The sequence below is a fragment of the Saccopteryx bilineata genome, chromosome 8 (assembly GCF_036850765.1).
Source record: "Saccopteryx bilineata isolate mSacBil1 chromosome 8, mSacBil1_pri_phased_curated, whole genome shotgun sequence".
In the NCBI taxonomy this organism is placed as follows: Eukaryota; Metazoa; Chordata; class Mammalia; order Chiroptera; family Emballonuridae; genus Saccopteryx; species Saccopteryx bilineata.
In genome coordinates, this window is record NC_089497.1 from 31,284,158 (window position 1) to 31,300,719 (window position 16,562).

Sequence of the window (16,562 nt, forward strand, 5' to 3'; positions counted from 1 at the left end):
TTGGAATGAAGTAATGTATAAATGTGGGAACAATCTGGCCTTATGAAGGAAAGCTGTTTCTTTGCCTCATGGCTTTTCTCTACCTAACACAGTGTCTGTATGGACTCCCACTCCCACAGCTCCCACCCCCCATTCTGGCATAATTTAGAGTATATAATTTATGCAACAAATTCCTTTGCTGTATGTGGTATTATAGTATCCTTTGTCATATGTTAAAGATAGTAACTTCTAGAAAGAAAGGGCCATTATTCACCTTTGACTTTGTTTCCTTGGGCTTTGATCATTCAGTTTTCTTGTACACAATTTGTGTCTATGTGTAGTATTGTATTAGCCTTAAACTTAACCCCATTTGACGTAAGACGACAATTTACTGCAGATTTTAAAACATCTTTGATTTAGGAAAATGTAATAATCAATAAGAATTCTCTACAAATAACTAATAAAAAACTATACCCATGGGGTAAGATATTTGTCAATATTTACTTGCCTTAACACTAGTAACTAATACCTGAAAAAAGACTCTCACTCTAGATTATGCTTGCCTCTTCTGCAGATGGAATGTCTTAATGGATTATTGCTACACAACTCCATCAGGGAACCCAAATGACGATATTCGTTATGATCTCTTCCTTAGGTAGGTGTCTATGTCCTGCCCTGATAGCAAAGACCCAATTGTAGATAATTGAATTAGAAAATGTAAGTCAGAAAAACAAATTATAGGCTACTTTTATAGTTTTACATTTTGAACTTTTAGTCTTTCTAAAGCTGGAAGTATAAAAGTTAAGGACAGTTTTCAACATGAAATGCTGATAAGGCTATTGTTGAATGAGAGCTACAAGTAAATTAAGTTCATTGAAGATGTTTTATTCATGTTAAGGACATGTGGGAATATTTCACTGTCTTAGGAAAAGCATGGCTGTGATATTATTGGCAACAAGAGAAAGCAATGGGAGGGTACTATTTATCCACAGCTAGACTGTCTTATTACATGTCAAAAGGAGAGTAAATTTAAGTAATGTTCTAGATAATTTAGATCCCAAAATGCTTTTCTTCATTTATCAGTATTTAATATGAAAGTACAAAATAGCCTACCACTCTTTTTTTTTTGTCAGAGCCAATAACTTCAACATCATCCCCCAACAGACAGTGATAAAGTGAATGTAATCTACATTTGGGAAAAGGGGACATTGATCATAAAAACATTCAATCATCTCAGTTCCCTTTCAGCATTTTTATCTGACAGCATAACAGACTGGAGAATCAAGCAATGGCTTCTAATCACGCTTGTAAAATGCAGTTGGCTCAAATCATTGCTGCTTATTGACACATAATACGAGCAATATGGTGAGAAACCAAAAGAATATATTCTATTGGCTAATCAAGGTTAAGATGATGGTCACAGGTTACCGTTAGGGTCAAACTGATATGCATATCCTATCACTGGAAGTGTTAATTTGGGAAACATTTTTGGAAAAATCTTAAGATTTCATATTCTTTGATTCTGTTTACAAATTAGGAAACATATTCTAAAATATTTATAATTTTCTGGTCTATCAGTGTAATTTAAAATGGTAAAACATTGGAGCAAACTGAATGTTTAGCAATAAAGAAGTGACTAAGTGAAATGTGGAGAACCAGTAAATTGTGAGTTCACCCAGGCACCATAATCATGTTATTATATAAATAGAGGGAAAAATGGCTGGTTCTATTTTATTTCTTCTCATTCTATCTTCTTGATGTTTCTATACTTGAGAATATATAGTTCTTAAAATTTAAATGTATTAAATAGGAAGTTAAAGAACCAGCATATATAATTGCATGTATAATCAACCTCATTTATACTGTATATGATGCAAAAGAAATACGTTAGAAGGTTCACAGCGGCAATTTGTGTCTGATGAAATTGTGGTAATTTTGTTTTGACATTTTCCTTTTTCCAGAACGTCTACAATACTACAGATTGACAGTGTGGAGTACAATGGTGTGACTATACCCTTAGCTTAGTTCTCACTCTTTTCAGTTTTCTTTTTGGAAAATACGGAAGAACAAAACATATAACTAAAAGAAGTACCCCAATTTCCATTTTCAGTAAAACTAGGATTTATAAAAGTCCACAGAAATTTGGAATCATGTGCTAGTGTTTATAAAAAGAAGTTAAGATTAAAAGAAAATGTTGGAATAGGCTCATGAATAAACCTGAGGAACACAAGGCTGATACCTTCATGAATATCTTTAAGGTCAGAGAGGCAGAGAAAACTCAGCTGCCCAATTACATCATTTTTCAAAGAAAACTGGCTTGTCATTGTAAATGGGAGGGAGCCCCTGAATTAAGAAAATCCTTGAAGAAAGTCATTAATAGTCATATTGCCCTAGGAGTTCCTGAGGAAAACAGGTCCAGGGAAATCCAGCTTTCAGATATGAATGATAAACCAATGAAGGCATTTCTCACAGTGTTCTTATATACTAAAAGGATGTGAAAAATGCCAGAAAAAAAAAACATTCAAAAGATGAATTAAACTCACTAGGGAAAATGTTGGTATGGAAGAGATAGATTTGTAAGGTAATTATAGTTATGAAGATAAAATTATAAGAACTCAGTTAAGAAAGAATAGGGCAGTAAAAAGTAAGCACACAAGAATGTAAAAAGGAAACTGGAAGAATTTTAGATGAAATAAAAAATGTATTAAAGAATAAGGACATAATTAGAAGGTGTGCAAGGAGGAATAGACACAGCAGAAAGCACAGTGTGAGCCAGGGAAAATAAAAATAAAAAATGCAATCATAAAGAAATAAATATAAAGGGAAAGAGAAAAAGGATTAGAGTAGAAATAATAGAAGTAAAAACTCACAGAAAGGAATCCATTATATGTATAATATCGTATGTGTAATCAGGATTTCCCCACCCCAAAACCAACAAAATAATAGAATAAAAATATATTCAAAAATATAGTTCAGGAACACTTTTCTAAATTGAAAGAAATTTATATCAACATAGTGAAAGGATGCCTTGGATAATACTGAAGCTTTCATAAAGGGAAAACTAGGGGAACTATAGAACATAGTCAGAAATATAATAAAAGGGAGAGACTAATCACTCTATTTCAGGAAACTTAGGTCTAGTGGCCAACAATTAAAAAAGAATATAGAAAATAAAAATGACATAATAAATAGCTCTATATTAATAGCTAGAAATTTAAAACAATCTAAGAAAACAGAAAGTCACCACCTTTTGGAAGTTTAAAACTCTTAATACTTGGATGAGAAATGGAAATATGACTCAGAAGGTGTTCAACTGAGAAAATGTTAACATGAAGAATTATTTTAAGGGAGACTCAACATCTAACTTTACTTTTCAAAGTTCTTCAAGACATTGTTTTCTATTCATCTATTATATTTCAAAACAAGTTTACTGGAAACATTAAAAGAATAACATTTGAGAAGGGATTTAAAAATATAGAAATTGGTTATCATAATGAGAAAACTGGGATTCCAAGATTGCAACTGAGTAGGCAGATGTTCCAATTGCTACTTTCTAGGACCAAACTAGAGTTATAATTAACTTTAAGAACAATAATCCTGGCCCTGGCCAGTGACTCAGTGGATAGAACATCAACTCAGTATATAAGTGTCCTGGATTCAATTCCCAGTCAGGGCACACAGGAGAACTGCCATCTGCTTTTCTCTCCTTCCCTCCCCCATTCTCTCTCTCTTTACCTTCCACATCAATCACTTGATTGGTTTAAGTGTGGCCCTAGTTGCTGAGGATAACTCAGTTGGTCTGAGTGCATCATCCTCAGGCACTAAAAAATAGCTTGGAAGTTGAGCATCAGACCAGACAGGGTTTCCAAGTGAATCCTGGTTGCGGTGCTTGCAGGAGTCTGCCTCACTCTCTCTCCTCCTTTCATGAAATAACTAACTAACTAACTCTAACTAACTAACTAACTAACTAACTAAATAAATAAATAAATAAATAAATAAAAATAGAAATAGAAACAAAAACAAGAACCAATCATCCTGAAAAACCAATGTAGGACTAAATAAAGAGGAGTCTATAACCAAGTAGTCACAGAAAAAGCCACATCAAGACTGGTAGGAAGGGTAAAGATGTGAAAAGGGCTTCCCTTGTCCAATGGATAAGTGGCTCAGGGTCTGAAGGGACTCTCAGCTCTGGGAGCTCTTACCTTGAGAGGTGTGGTCCTAAGCCTAGAGCATCAGAGCCTAGAAGAGGTGCTCACAGCATTAGGTGGTGAAAATAGGTAAGGTGTTTGTGAGAAAGAGATGAGAGATCTCAGACACAGGCACCCTCTTAAAAGGGCCAAGGCAAAAAAATCTCATTCACAACTACTCACCCTGGGCTTTCATGGAGGGAGGGCTGAGAGGACAGGAGTCATGTGAAGAAAGTATGAAATTGGTGGTGTCGGGCAGAGATGTGGTAGAAGACAGCCACCTAAACCGCTGTGCTGAATCATTCGCTAACACTGCAGTCACTATATTTCCTAGGTGGAGCAATCTTCTTTGTGTAGTAGCAGCCTGCAGAAAAGCAACTGCCTCACACAGGAAATCTCTTTTCCCCAACATATAGAGATTAGGCCCTGATGAGAAGTAAGCAGCCTTGGTCAGGAAGCAAGAGACATCACAGTGACTCAGATGTCTGTTGTTGAGTTTTTACTCCCACTTTCTCAAGAATATAATTGGTTGGTGCTTCTGCTTCATGGGAGATTCAGTAGACACTGTCCGGATGGCCAAATTTTGGAGTAGACCAAGATCTCTGGGTTTCAGAGGCTACAACCATTGGACTCCTAGTGGCCATGCTCTACTGAGGTTTGTGAAAAAATTCAGGACAGAATGAAACTTGGGACCTCAGGAGGGAACCTTACTCATCACCTTTCTTAATTCTTGAATTGCTCCAGCATCTAGACTCTACAAGAGGTTTTTCTCAGGGACTGAGCCCAAAAAGCAGCCAGCAGACAGAGGTAGAAAGAGGTGATTCTCAGGGAAACTTGGACCTTTTGCTGATTTGCCCCCAGGCTCAGCAGCAAAGCTGCTACAAGAGCTTTGGTGTGCAGTTTCGTCCTTCCATGTGCACCAATGCCCAGCAGAGGCAGCCACAAACTGGTTGCTGAGTGCCAGTCACGGATAGTATCTGCACTGTTCAGCACCAGGTTTTTCCTAAGAGGCCCAGAACCAACACCTCCAGTGACCAGCTACAGACTACATAGGCAGGACCCAATTAGCCTTTCTACAGCATATCCAAAGGGAGAGCATGTCAGCCACCAAACCCAGATGAGGGGAATTCTGCATTTTGTGATCAACACCTGAACAGCAGCTTGCATGCATTGAATAAGACAGAACTTCACAGTCAGCCAGCCCAAGTCCCAGATATTTTGCCCCACTTGGTTAAGTTCCACAGGGAAAAGGGAGAGAGGCTTAGAGCTCAGATATTCAAAGTGTGAGTTTCATATAGTGTACAGTTGGGGCTGGTCATGGTGCTCAGCCATCTTCTGTAGAGGTACAATCAGCCCCAGAGGAAGATTCTTTCAAACTTTCTCCCTCAGAACAGGGGCTTCATAGCTAAAAGAAGATTCTGCAGAGGGGACTGGCAGTCCCACCTAATCTGAACCTGCTGCTCACCCTGCTAGAGAAAAATAGATTTGGAGTATTCAGCTGTGGCTCAGGGGTTAAGCTCTGGAGTAAAGGCCACTTTCTCTGGCTGAGATCCTGACCAAGAAACTCTGGAAGTAGAGGGTTCCACAAATGTGTTATCCCAACTTCAGCTGCCTTAACACACTAAGCTTGCAACCTCTTAAGGGTTGGTGGGATGAGACCAGTCTGTGCCCACTATTCAGTGTTTCTACAGAAGACTGTGTGAAAGACCAGACAGCTGCAAGAGAAGGTAAAGTAGTTGAAAAGTGGAGAAAAATCTTATGGAACTTGGGCTCTTTTATGGAGCTGCTGTCAGCTTTTAAGCAGGAGGAAGCTGATCCTTATTCACAGGTTGGCCTTTCCCACACACACTCAGGTACCAGAAACAGACTCACACAGCAAACAGAGTGGTAGCTCCAGATAGGTAGCCCATGGTGGGTTATATCAATCCATCCTTGAAACCCACGCAAGAAGATCTGGAACCAACAGAATCAATAGGGGGTGGAAGACCTCACTAACACTAAACTCAACTAGCCACATAAGTGACATGGCCAAAGGAGGAGTCCAGCATAACTATGTCCCACAGGACAGACACTGCACAGCATCTAATATAAATGATCAAGGTTGCTTCTTAGAGCCAACCATCTGGAAGGGTTAATGTCATCCATGAAAGGGCCAGCAGCATTCAAGACACATATACAACAGGAGGGTAAATATAACCCCTAGAATCACCCCTAAAGCAAAGAACAGAGGAGACCTAGAGATAAGTACCACTGAGCCCATCATCCTCATAAAGACATCACAACAAATGTGGAAGTCACAACAGAACTACTTAATACACAGACAAAATGAGCAGACAAAGAAATGTGACCAAATAAATCAACAGAAGAAATACCCAGAAAAAGAATTAAATGAAAGGAAGTAACTAAACTATGAGACACAGAGTTTAATATAATGATGATTAGTACGCTCAAGGATCTTTGAGTAAAAATGAATGATCACAATGAGAACTTAGTACATATTAAAACCATAATGAAGGACCAGTTGACAATGACAAATACAATAGCTGAGATGAAGACTTCACTAGAAGAAATCAATAGCAGATTGGATGAAGCAGAGGATCAAATCAGCAATTTTGAGGACAAGATAAATGTAAGCACAGAATTAAAGCAGCAAAAAGAAGAGGCTCAAGAAGGCTGATGAAACTTTAAGAGACCTCTGTGACATTAAGAGAAACAACATCCACATTAAAGGGATGTTAAAAGGATGAAGGAGAAAAAACCAAACAATGGATTGAGTACTTGTTTAAAAAAATCATAGATGAAAACTTCCCTAAATTGATGAAGAAAAAAGCCACAAAAGTTCAAGAACCACGGAGGGTCCCATTAAAGATGATCCCCAAAAGGTCCATCTCAAGACACTTCATAATTAAAATGCCAAAGATAAGAGCTGAAGAAAGAATACTAAAAGCTGAAAGAAAAAAGCAGTTAATTACCTACAAAAAAAATCCCCCATAAGGCTGACATCTGAATTATCAACAGAAACACTAGTTCAAAAAGAATTTGCAAGAAATATTCAAAATAATGCTAAACAAGAACCTAAAACCAAGACTACTCTATCAAGCATAACTATAATTTAAAATTAAAAGAGAAATAAACAGCTTCCCTGGTAAACAAATAAACAAACAATAATATCAAGAAATTCATTACCACCAAACCATGCCTGTACGAAATGTTTAAAGGCCTGCTATAAGAGGAGAAAAGAAAAACAGAAGTCAAAGAAGATTATATGTTTAAAAAATAAAATGGCAATAAATAGGTACATTTCAATAATAATCTTAAATTTAAGTGAATTAATTGCTCAAATCAAAAGATATAGGGTAGCTGCATGGATAAGATAAAAAGACTCATGTATATGCTGTCTACAAGAAACCCACCTCAGAACAATAGATACAGATAAATTGAAAGTAAAGGAATGGGAAAAATACTCCATACTAATGGAAATAATAATAATAAAAAAATCTGGATAGCAATACTTATATCTAACAAAATAGTCTTTAAAATAAAGGTTATAGTAAGACACAAAATGGTCACTACATAATAATAAGGGAGCAATCCATCAAGAGGATATAATCAGTATAAATATTTATGCACTCAATATGGGAGCACCTAAATATATAAAGTAGATTTTGATGGATGTTAAGGGAGAGATTGACAGCAATACAATAATAGTATGGGATTTTAGCACCCCACTTATATAAATGGATAGATCCTCCAGATAGAAAATCAACAAAGAAACAGCAGCCTTAAATGACACACTAGATCAACTAGATTTAATTGGTATCTTCAGAACATTTCACCTCAAAGTAACAAAATAATACTTTCTTTTCAAGTGTACATGGTCTTTAGGATAGAACATATGTTAAGATACAAAACAAGTCATAGTAAATTTAAGAAGTATATAAGAAGTATATAAAATTAAGAATTTAAATATAAATCATCTTCTCTGACCACAATGGTATGGGACTAGAAATCACTACAATAGAAAAACTGAAAAAATTTAAAACACCTGGAGGCTAAATAGCATGTTATTAAATAACAAACAAGTTAACAATGAGATCAAGGAAGAAATAAAAAATTTCTTTGAAAAAAATGAAAATAAACATGCAGCAACATAAAATCTATGGGACACAACAAAAGTAGCCCTTAGAGGGAAGTTCATAGCATTACAGACATACCTCAAGAAGCAAGAAAAAGCTCATATAAGCAATCTCACCTTGCATTTGAAAGAACTAGTAAAAGAACAAAATACAAAGACCAGAGGAAGTAGAAGGAAGGAAGTAATAAAGATAAGAGCAGATATAAATGACACAGAGGCTAAAAAAAAATACAGAAGATTAATGAAACCAATAACTGGTGTTTTGAAAAGGTATACAATGTTGATGAATGTTTAAACAAGACTCATCTAAAAAAAACAGAGAGAGGATTCCAATAAATGAACTTAGAAATGAAAGAGGAGAGGTAACAACTGACATCACAGAAATACAAAGGATTGTAATACAATACTATGAAGAACTCTATGCCAAAAAGTTGGACAACCTGGGAAAAATGTATAAATTCCTAAAAATATACAATCTTCCAAAACTGAATTTATAAAATTCAGAAAACCTGAGCAGACCAGTTACACCAAATAAAATTAAAACTGTTATCAAAAAAACTCCCAGCAAACAAAAGTCCTGGACCAATGGCTTTTTTTTTTTTTTTTTTTTTTTTTTTTGCATTTTTCTGAAGCTGGAAACGGGGAGAGACAGTCAGACAGACTCCCGCATGCGCCTGACCGGGATCCACCCGGCACGCCCACCAGGGGCGATGCTCTGCCCACCAGGGGGCGATGCTCTGCCCCTCTGGGGCGTCGCTCTGCCGCGACCAGAGCCACTCTAGCGCCTGGGGCAGAGGCCAAGGAGCCATCCCCAGCGCCCGGGCCATCTTTGCTCCAATGGAGCCTCGGCTGCAGGAGGGGAAGAGAGAGACAGAGAGGAAGGAGGGGGGGGGGGGGTGGAGAAGCAAATGGGCGCTTCTCCTATGTGCCCTGGCCGGGAATCGAACCCGGGTCCCCCGCACGCCAGGCCGACGCTCTACCGCTGAGCCAACCGGCCAGGGCCCCAATGGCTTTTTTTACAGGTGAATTTTACTAAATATTTAAAGAAGAACTAATATCTATTTTTCTCAAGCTATTCTAAAATATTCAAGAAGAGGAAAGATTTTCAAACTCATTTTACCATGGCAAGCATTATCCTTATTCCAAAGTCAGGTGAAGACACTACAAAGAAAGAACATAAGACAATATCCTTGATGAACATAAGTGCTAAAATTCTCACCAAAATATTAGCAAACCAGACTCAGCAATACATTATAAAGATCATACATCATGATCAAGTGGGATTGCTTTCAGGGAGGCAAGGTTGATACAATATTCTCAAGTCAATAAATGTGATACATCACATAAACAAAATAAAAAATAAAATGCACGTGATAATATCAATAGATACAGAAAAAGCATTTGATAAATCCAACACCCACTTATGATCAAAACTTCCAGCAAATTGCGAATATGTCAACATATTAAAGCCCAGACATGACAAACTAACAGCCAACATCATACTCAATTGGCCAAAAATTGAAAGCAATCCCCTTAAGATAAGGAACAAGACAGGGGTATCACCTTTTACCACTCTTAGGCAACATAGTACTGAAAGTCCTATCCACAGCAATCAGACAAGAAGAAATAGAAGGCATCCAAATTGGAAAAGAAGAAGTGAAACTGTCATTATTTTCTGATGACATGACAATGTACATAAAAAACCCTCTAAAGTCTCAGCCAAAAAACTATTAGATGTGATAAATCAATTTGGCAAAGTGGCAGGATATAAAATTAATATTCAGAAATAAGTGGCATTTTATTACACTTACAATAAATTGTTAGAAAGGCAAATTAAAGAAACAATTCCCTTCACTATTACAACAATAACAACAACAACAAAATAAAGTATCTAGAAATAAATTTAACCAACAAGGTAAAAGACTCGTACTAGGAAAATTACGAGACCTTGAAAAAAAATTAAGGAAGATACAAACAAGTGGAAGCAAGCATACACTGTGTTCATAAATAAGAAGAAATAACATCATTAAAATGTCCATACTACTCAAAACAATCTATAAATTCAATGCAATTCCTATTAAAATACCAATGACATACTTCGCAGATCTAGAAAAAATATTTCAAAAATTTATATGGAACCAAAAAGATCCCAAATAACCTCATCAATCTTGAAAATAAGAACAAAGTCAGGTATCACACTTCCTAAAATCAAGTTATACTAGAAGGCCATTCTAATCATAATAGCCTGGTACTGACATAAGAGCAGGCACAAAGATCAATGGAACAGAACAGAGAACCTGGAAATAAACTCATGCCTTTATGGTCAATTAATATTTGAAAAAGTTGGCAAGAGTATACAATGGAGTAAAGACAGTTTTTAATAAATAGTGTTGGGAAAATTGGACAGGTACATGCAAAAAAGTGAAACTAGACTACAAAACTTACACCATTCACAAAAATAAACTCAAAATGGATAAAAGACTTAAATGTAAGTTGCCAAATCATAAAAATCTTGGAAGAAAACATAGGCAATAGACTCTCAGATATCATTTATAGCAATATTTTTTCTGATATATCTCTACAGTCAAGGGAAATAATGGACAAAATAAACAAATGGGACTATATCAAACTCAAAAGCTTTTGTACTCAAAAGACACTATTAACAAATAAAAAGTCAACCCACTCAATGGAAGAACACATTTGCCCATACATCTGTAAAAGTGTTAATAACTAAAATTTATAAAGAACCTATAAAACTTAACAACAGGAAGGTACACAATCCAATTTAAGAATGAGCAAAGAGCCTGAATAGACACTTCTCCTTAGAAGACATAAAGATGGCCAATAGGCATATGAAAAAATGCTCAACATCACTAATCATTAGAGAAATGCAAATTAAAACCACAATGAGATATCACCTCACACCTGCCAGGATGGAGCTCATTGACAATTCAACACACAACAAGAGCTGGCGAGGGTGTGGAGGAAAGGGAATCATCTTGCACTGCTATGGGGAATCTAGACTTGTGCAGCTACTGTTTCAAACAGTATGGTATATCCTCAAAAAGTTAAAAATTTGAACTGCCTTATGACCCAGCTCTCACACTTGTAGCAATATATCCCAAGAATTCAAAAATACTAATTCAGAAGAAGATATGCACCACCATGTTTATTGCAGCATTGTTTGTAATAGCCAAGATCTGGAAACAGCCCCAAGTCTCCATTAGTGAACCAATGGATAAAGAAGTATGGTACATTTACATAATAGAATGCTATGTGCCCATGAAAAAGAAGGAAATCTTACCATTTGCAACATTATGGATGGACTAAGGATAAAATATAAACAGAGTCAGGGAACAGATGGACAGCTGTCAGAGAGTTGGAGAGAATCAAAGAAAGTGAAGGGATTAGGCTATATATATATATATATATATATATATATATATATATATATGACACATAGAGATAGGCAACAGGGTAGCAACATCCAGAGGGAAAGGGGTGATGGAGGTCGGGGCAGGAGAGGCAAAGAGGTTGTAAAGGGAGTAGAAAGGGAGTTTGCAAGGGGCATGGGGTGGGCATGATGTGGTGGGTTGAGGGTGTTCTATTGAATGGGACACCTGAGTGATGTCAATACAATAAATTAAAAACAAATATTAAAAAATGAAATATGACTCAACATTATGCAAGAAATAAAGAACAAGGAAGTTTTTGGAAAAAAACATAAAATAGTCACAAATTACTCTAATCAAGAAAAAACTGATAAAGGACAAATTCATAAAACAACAACAATAAAACATGGAAAGGGGAGTTCTGGCCCTACCTGCTACTGTAATTAATAAAAGCTCTAAAATTATGAAATAAATGTGATACAATGCAAAACTCTACACATAGACAGAAATTTAGAATAGTAAGCTGAGAAATAGATTCAAAACATGTGGAAATTAACAATATGGTCGACTGTGATATCACAAACCACTGGGATAAACAGGGTTTTTGAAAATAGTACTGGATAATGGATAACCATAAGAAAATATAGCACTGAGTCTATATTTCACTTAATATACCATAATAAACTTTAAATAGATTATGAATTTAAGTGTTAAAATACTACTTTAAAAGTGGTAGAAGATAACATGCCACAATAAGAAATATATACTTTTTAAAATGCTGTAAGGGAAATATGTCTTCAGCCCTAATATCAGATTCCATAAAGTAAAATATTGAAAACATAACATAAAAATAAAACCATATATATGTGTGCACATACACACACACACACATACACACAGTGAAGAAAGTCTAAAGCTAACCACCAAAGTAAAAACCTATACAACTAATATAACAAGCAAGGATTCCCTCTTCCTAATACATAAAGAATTCATAAGAATCAGAAAGAAAAGGCCAACAGTAGAAATTTGTGCAAAGAATTTAAACAGTTTTCAGACTAAGATTTTTTTCATAGGGTTTGTTGAGTTAACTTTAGGAGAAAAATAAGGATTTTTTCAAACATTACTGAGGAAGTACAAAAATGTAACAATATTTATAGAGGGCAATGTGGCAAACTATCAAATTATCTCACAGATATATTGTACAGATACCCTGCACATATTCAAAATGCTGTATTATAAGGCTTCCTTGTTTGTAAAAAGCAGAATATTCAAGGGAACATAAATAGGAAACTAAACAAATTCTGGCTTAAGTGCACAAATGAATACTATACAGTTGTGGATAAAGAATGAGAATGCTTGCTAAGTATTCTCATGGAAAGAGCTCTTATGATACATTGTTAAAATTTTAAACTATAGCTGTGCTATGATTTAAGAAGTAGGGAACAATAAAAATATATATTGCTTGTGCTTCTATTTGTACATACCCTGGGAGGTAGCAATGCAAGTGGGATCACATTTGGCAGGTTTGTATGTGGGTGTGGAATCATGTGGACAAGGTCAAAGATGGGAGGGGACTTTTTGCTATATATATGATACTTAGACTTTTTGAATTTTTGAACCATGTGAAAGTACTTCTAGAATTTGACAGTAATATTATAATCAGAAACTGATATATTTATGTTTTATGATCTAGGTCATTCATATCATAGCTCTTGTTAGATTATTCTCCTGTTAAATGTAACATGACATGATTTTAGCTCTTAATGTAGTGGGGTACTCTTAATATTGCAGAAGTTTATTTACATGTCCCAGTGGGCTAGCAATTTCCAGTAATATCTTATTTTTACATTCCCTAAAATGTAGCTGTGACAAAGATCCTCAGACTACCGTCATTGAAAATGGCAAAAGCCAGCAGGGCCGGTTTTCCTTTGAAGTGTTCCGGTTTGTGAAACACAAGAATCAGAAAATGTCCACCGTTTTCCTGCACTGCGTTACCAAGCTCTGTAGAGCTGATGACTGCCCCTTCCTTATGCCAGTATGTTTTTGAACAACTTTATTCTATATTGTCAAATTGATCTAAGCTGAAAGGTTATCAAGTTCTAGGGACTAATTTCTCCTGAGAGAGAGTGGGATTTGCATCAGGTCAAACTGTTTGAAATAGGATTTAGTCATTCATCCAATAAAGATCTATTGAATGCCTACTCTGGGCCAAGCATTATACTGGGAATACAGAGATTCATGCGTGAATTCTGAATCCCATTAGTTTCTCTTTTAGAAGCAGGACATAGTCATGGAATAAAACAAAACAAAAATGTTATGGCAGAAAGGCAGACATAGATGTGGCCTGTAGTAAGAGGCAGTGCTCGTCACGGTGAGAGAGAGGAGCGGGAGATATCGGGAGGACTGGTGGAAGAGATGAAGCTTGAACTGCACCTGAAGATGGATGAACCCCAAAGGGACAAAATCAAAAGTGTGAGAGATACTCCATACCAAAGGTCAGAACCACGGACATAAAACGGTAGCCATGGAACTTCCGGTCCTTCAGTGAGGCAGACTGGAAGATGATTAGAAAACCCGAGGGGGGGGGGCAGGGTTGGCATTGGAAAGGAAGATTGAGACCAGGCGGCCTGGCAATCCCATGGATTAAAAATTAAAAGCTGTAAAATGTGTGTATTTAAAGTGCTTAAAGCCATCATATAAAATATAGATATATTTACTAGTGAATTAAAAAATATATATATTTCTGACGGACCTCCTAAGGTCATATTAACCTGAAAAAAATGTAGGCACGTTTGTTCATTTGAAATGATTTTAGCATATTTATATTTATGTTCAAATTTGTGTATTTTTTTTAATAGTTATTGATTGCACCTAACTAGTTTTACCAGATGGGGTTAAATGGAGAGTCCACATTACCTTGGCTCTGTGCTGACCAACATTTCAGGGAAAGATTTATTAAGGGCTTAAGAGAAATAAAAGTGGAAAAGTCTGATAAACACAGCCCCTTTTCAGGAGAGCCACTGAGCTATGTAAATTAATGAGGCAATACACTATTATAACGGGAAGGAAGGAAGAAACGTGGCCCAAGCCAGGATAAGAAGCACTGTAGCAGTTATATGTAAAGTAATTAAATAAATGCACAGAAGGAAATGAATAAAATTAAACATGTGGTATCTCTTCGGAAAGAATCTGCTTTCCAAATGGCCATAAAGAAACAATTTTGTGCTGATGTGGAATTTCATTTGTTTTCATTACCTCCTCAGAGTTGCAGCCACAGAGAAAGGAGAGATGCGGGGAGAAGGACCACTTGGAGCCCCCAGAGCACGTCTGGAAACGCCATCCTCTCTGCTGGGCCCATCATTACTCGGAGTGGTAAGAGGGCCCCTCCATTGGTGTGTAGTAATAGGCAGCTACAAAATAGCTTGTTACTTGGCTTCTAAGGAGCACTCAAAGTGGTTCTTAAGGAGCACCAATTAACTGTGAGACAAGCTAAACTGCTCAACAACTTTTATTTCACAGTAGTTTCCTGTTTACTCAATTTACACAAAGGGCAATATTGTCTTTACCACATTCCCCTTACACACGCGTGTGCGCGCACGCGCGCACGCACACACACACACACACACACACACACACTATCCAGGACAGTTTCATTTGCCACTTGGGATCCATTCAGCCTTTCCCTGCCCTGCTCTCTGTCCCAGAAGACTTGCGTATGTGAACTTGGTCCACTGGCCACCTTGTCATCCAGTTTCTGGTTGGGCTTGGCCAGTAGATGGCACTGTCAGAGAATGGGAGTGAAGTCCACACAGCTTCTGCCAAACTCCCTCCACAGAGCTGGTATCTCAGTTCTGGATACCTACCTACCCCTTCACTCATAGCTCAGGTAACTTTACTTTTTCATGCGAATTCCTTACAACTTTATTAATAATTCTATTAAACTCTTCTTAAATTGCCCAATTTGAGTATCATTTGTTTCCCAGGATCCTGAATACTGCACACCCCCATCTACCCATTCATATGCCATCATGGGTATGAATCCAATGGACAAAACAGTTCATATACATATATCCTCATGTATACAAATACATGTGCGTGCCTGTTCTTTCTCTTTCAAGTGATATTGCTTTACATCAGCACGAACCCAAAGACATCCGGAATAACATAGACATGCAGTATGAACAATACAAATTTAAAAAAAAATTAATTTGAATAGTTCTAGCTTTTGTTCTAACATGATTTTGACTTGGGATTTTACTTCATTGCAAATGTTTATTTATTTTTAAGATAAGGTTTTTAAAAAGTAGCCTTAAAGATTTCTTTTGACTCTGTAGTTCTAATTTTGTCTTTAAAAAAAACCAAACCAAAACCAAAACAAACAAACAAACAAAACCCCAGAATTCGAATTTGGATTATATTATAACAATTTTTTTCTATTTTATATTAGCTGTAAGTCTATTATTGTGTTTCAATTAGATTATCTTTAACTTTTCTTTTTTGCATCCTATACCACAGTGAAAAGAAAATTTGCCCAAAGTAGGTAATTAAGTCCAAAAGTGGTGGTTTGGGCCAGAAAAACCCAGACAACAATTGCTTTAATTATTCAATCCTCTGTGTTTGTATAGACAGAGCATTTAAAAAAAATACTAACAGGACTTTTAAATAATGCAGGCACTTGTTAAATAATAAAATGTTGACAGTTCACAGTGCCTGAGGGTTTGGTGGGTATTTTGAATGGTTTGAAAATGATTGGTTTGTGATTTGTAAAAGGACCAAATCTTATCTCTATCTAGCTGTCTGAAATAGCTTACACAATCACACTGCATGAAAACTCGGCTCTTTTTTTGCCCAGTTTTAGGAATGCTTTGG

The 16,562-nt window shown here is 36.4% G+C and overlaps 1 protein-coding gene across 1 annotated transcript in view; it reads left to right on the forward strand.

Moving 5' to 3' along the window:
• ZPLD1 (zona pellucida like domain containing 1) overlaps nt 1-16,562 on the forward strand; it is a 46,789-nt gene that overhangs the window by 25,724 nt on the left and 4,503 nt on the right. The window contains exons 6-8 of the mRNA XM_066241465.1: nt 554-634; nt 13,557-13,728; nt 14,957-15,065. Of these exons, the coding sequence (XP_066097562.1) occupies nt 554-634; nt 13,557-13,728; nt 14,957-15,065 (362 nt within the window). The remainder of the gene's footprint in view (nt 1-553; nt 635-13,556; nt 13,729-14,956; nt 15,066-16,562) is intronic.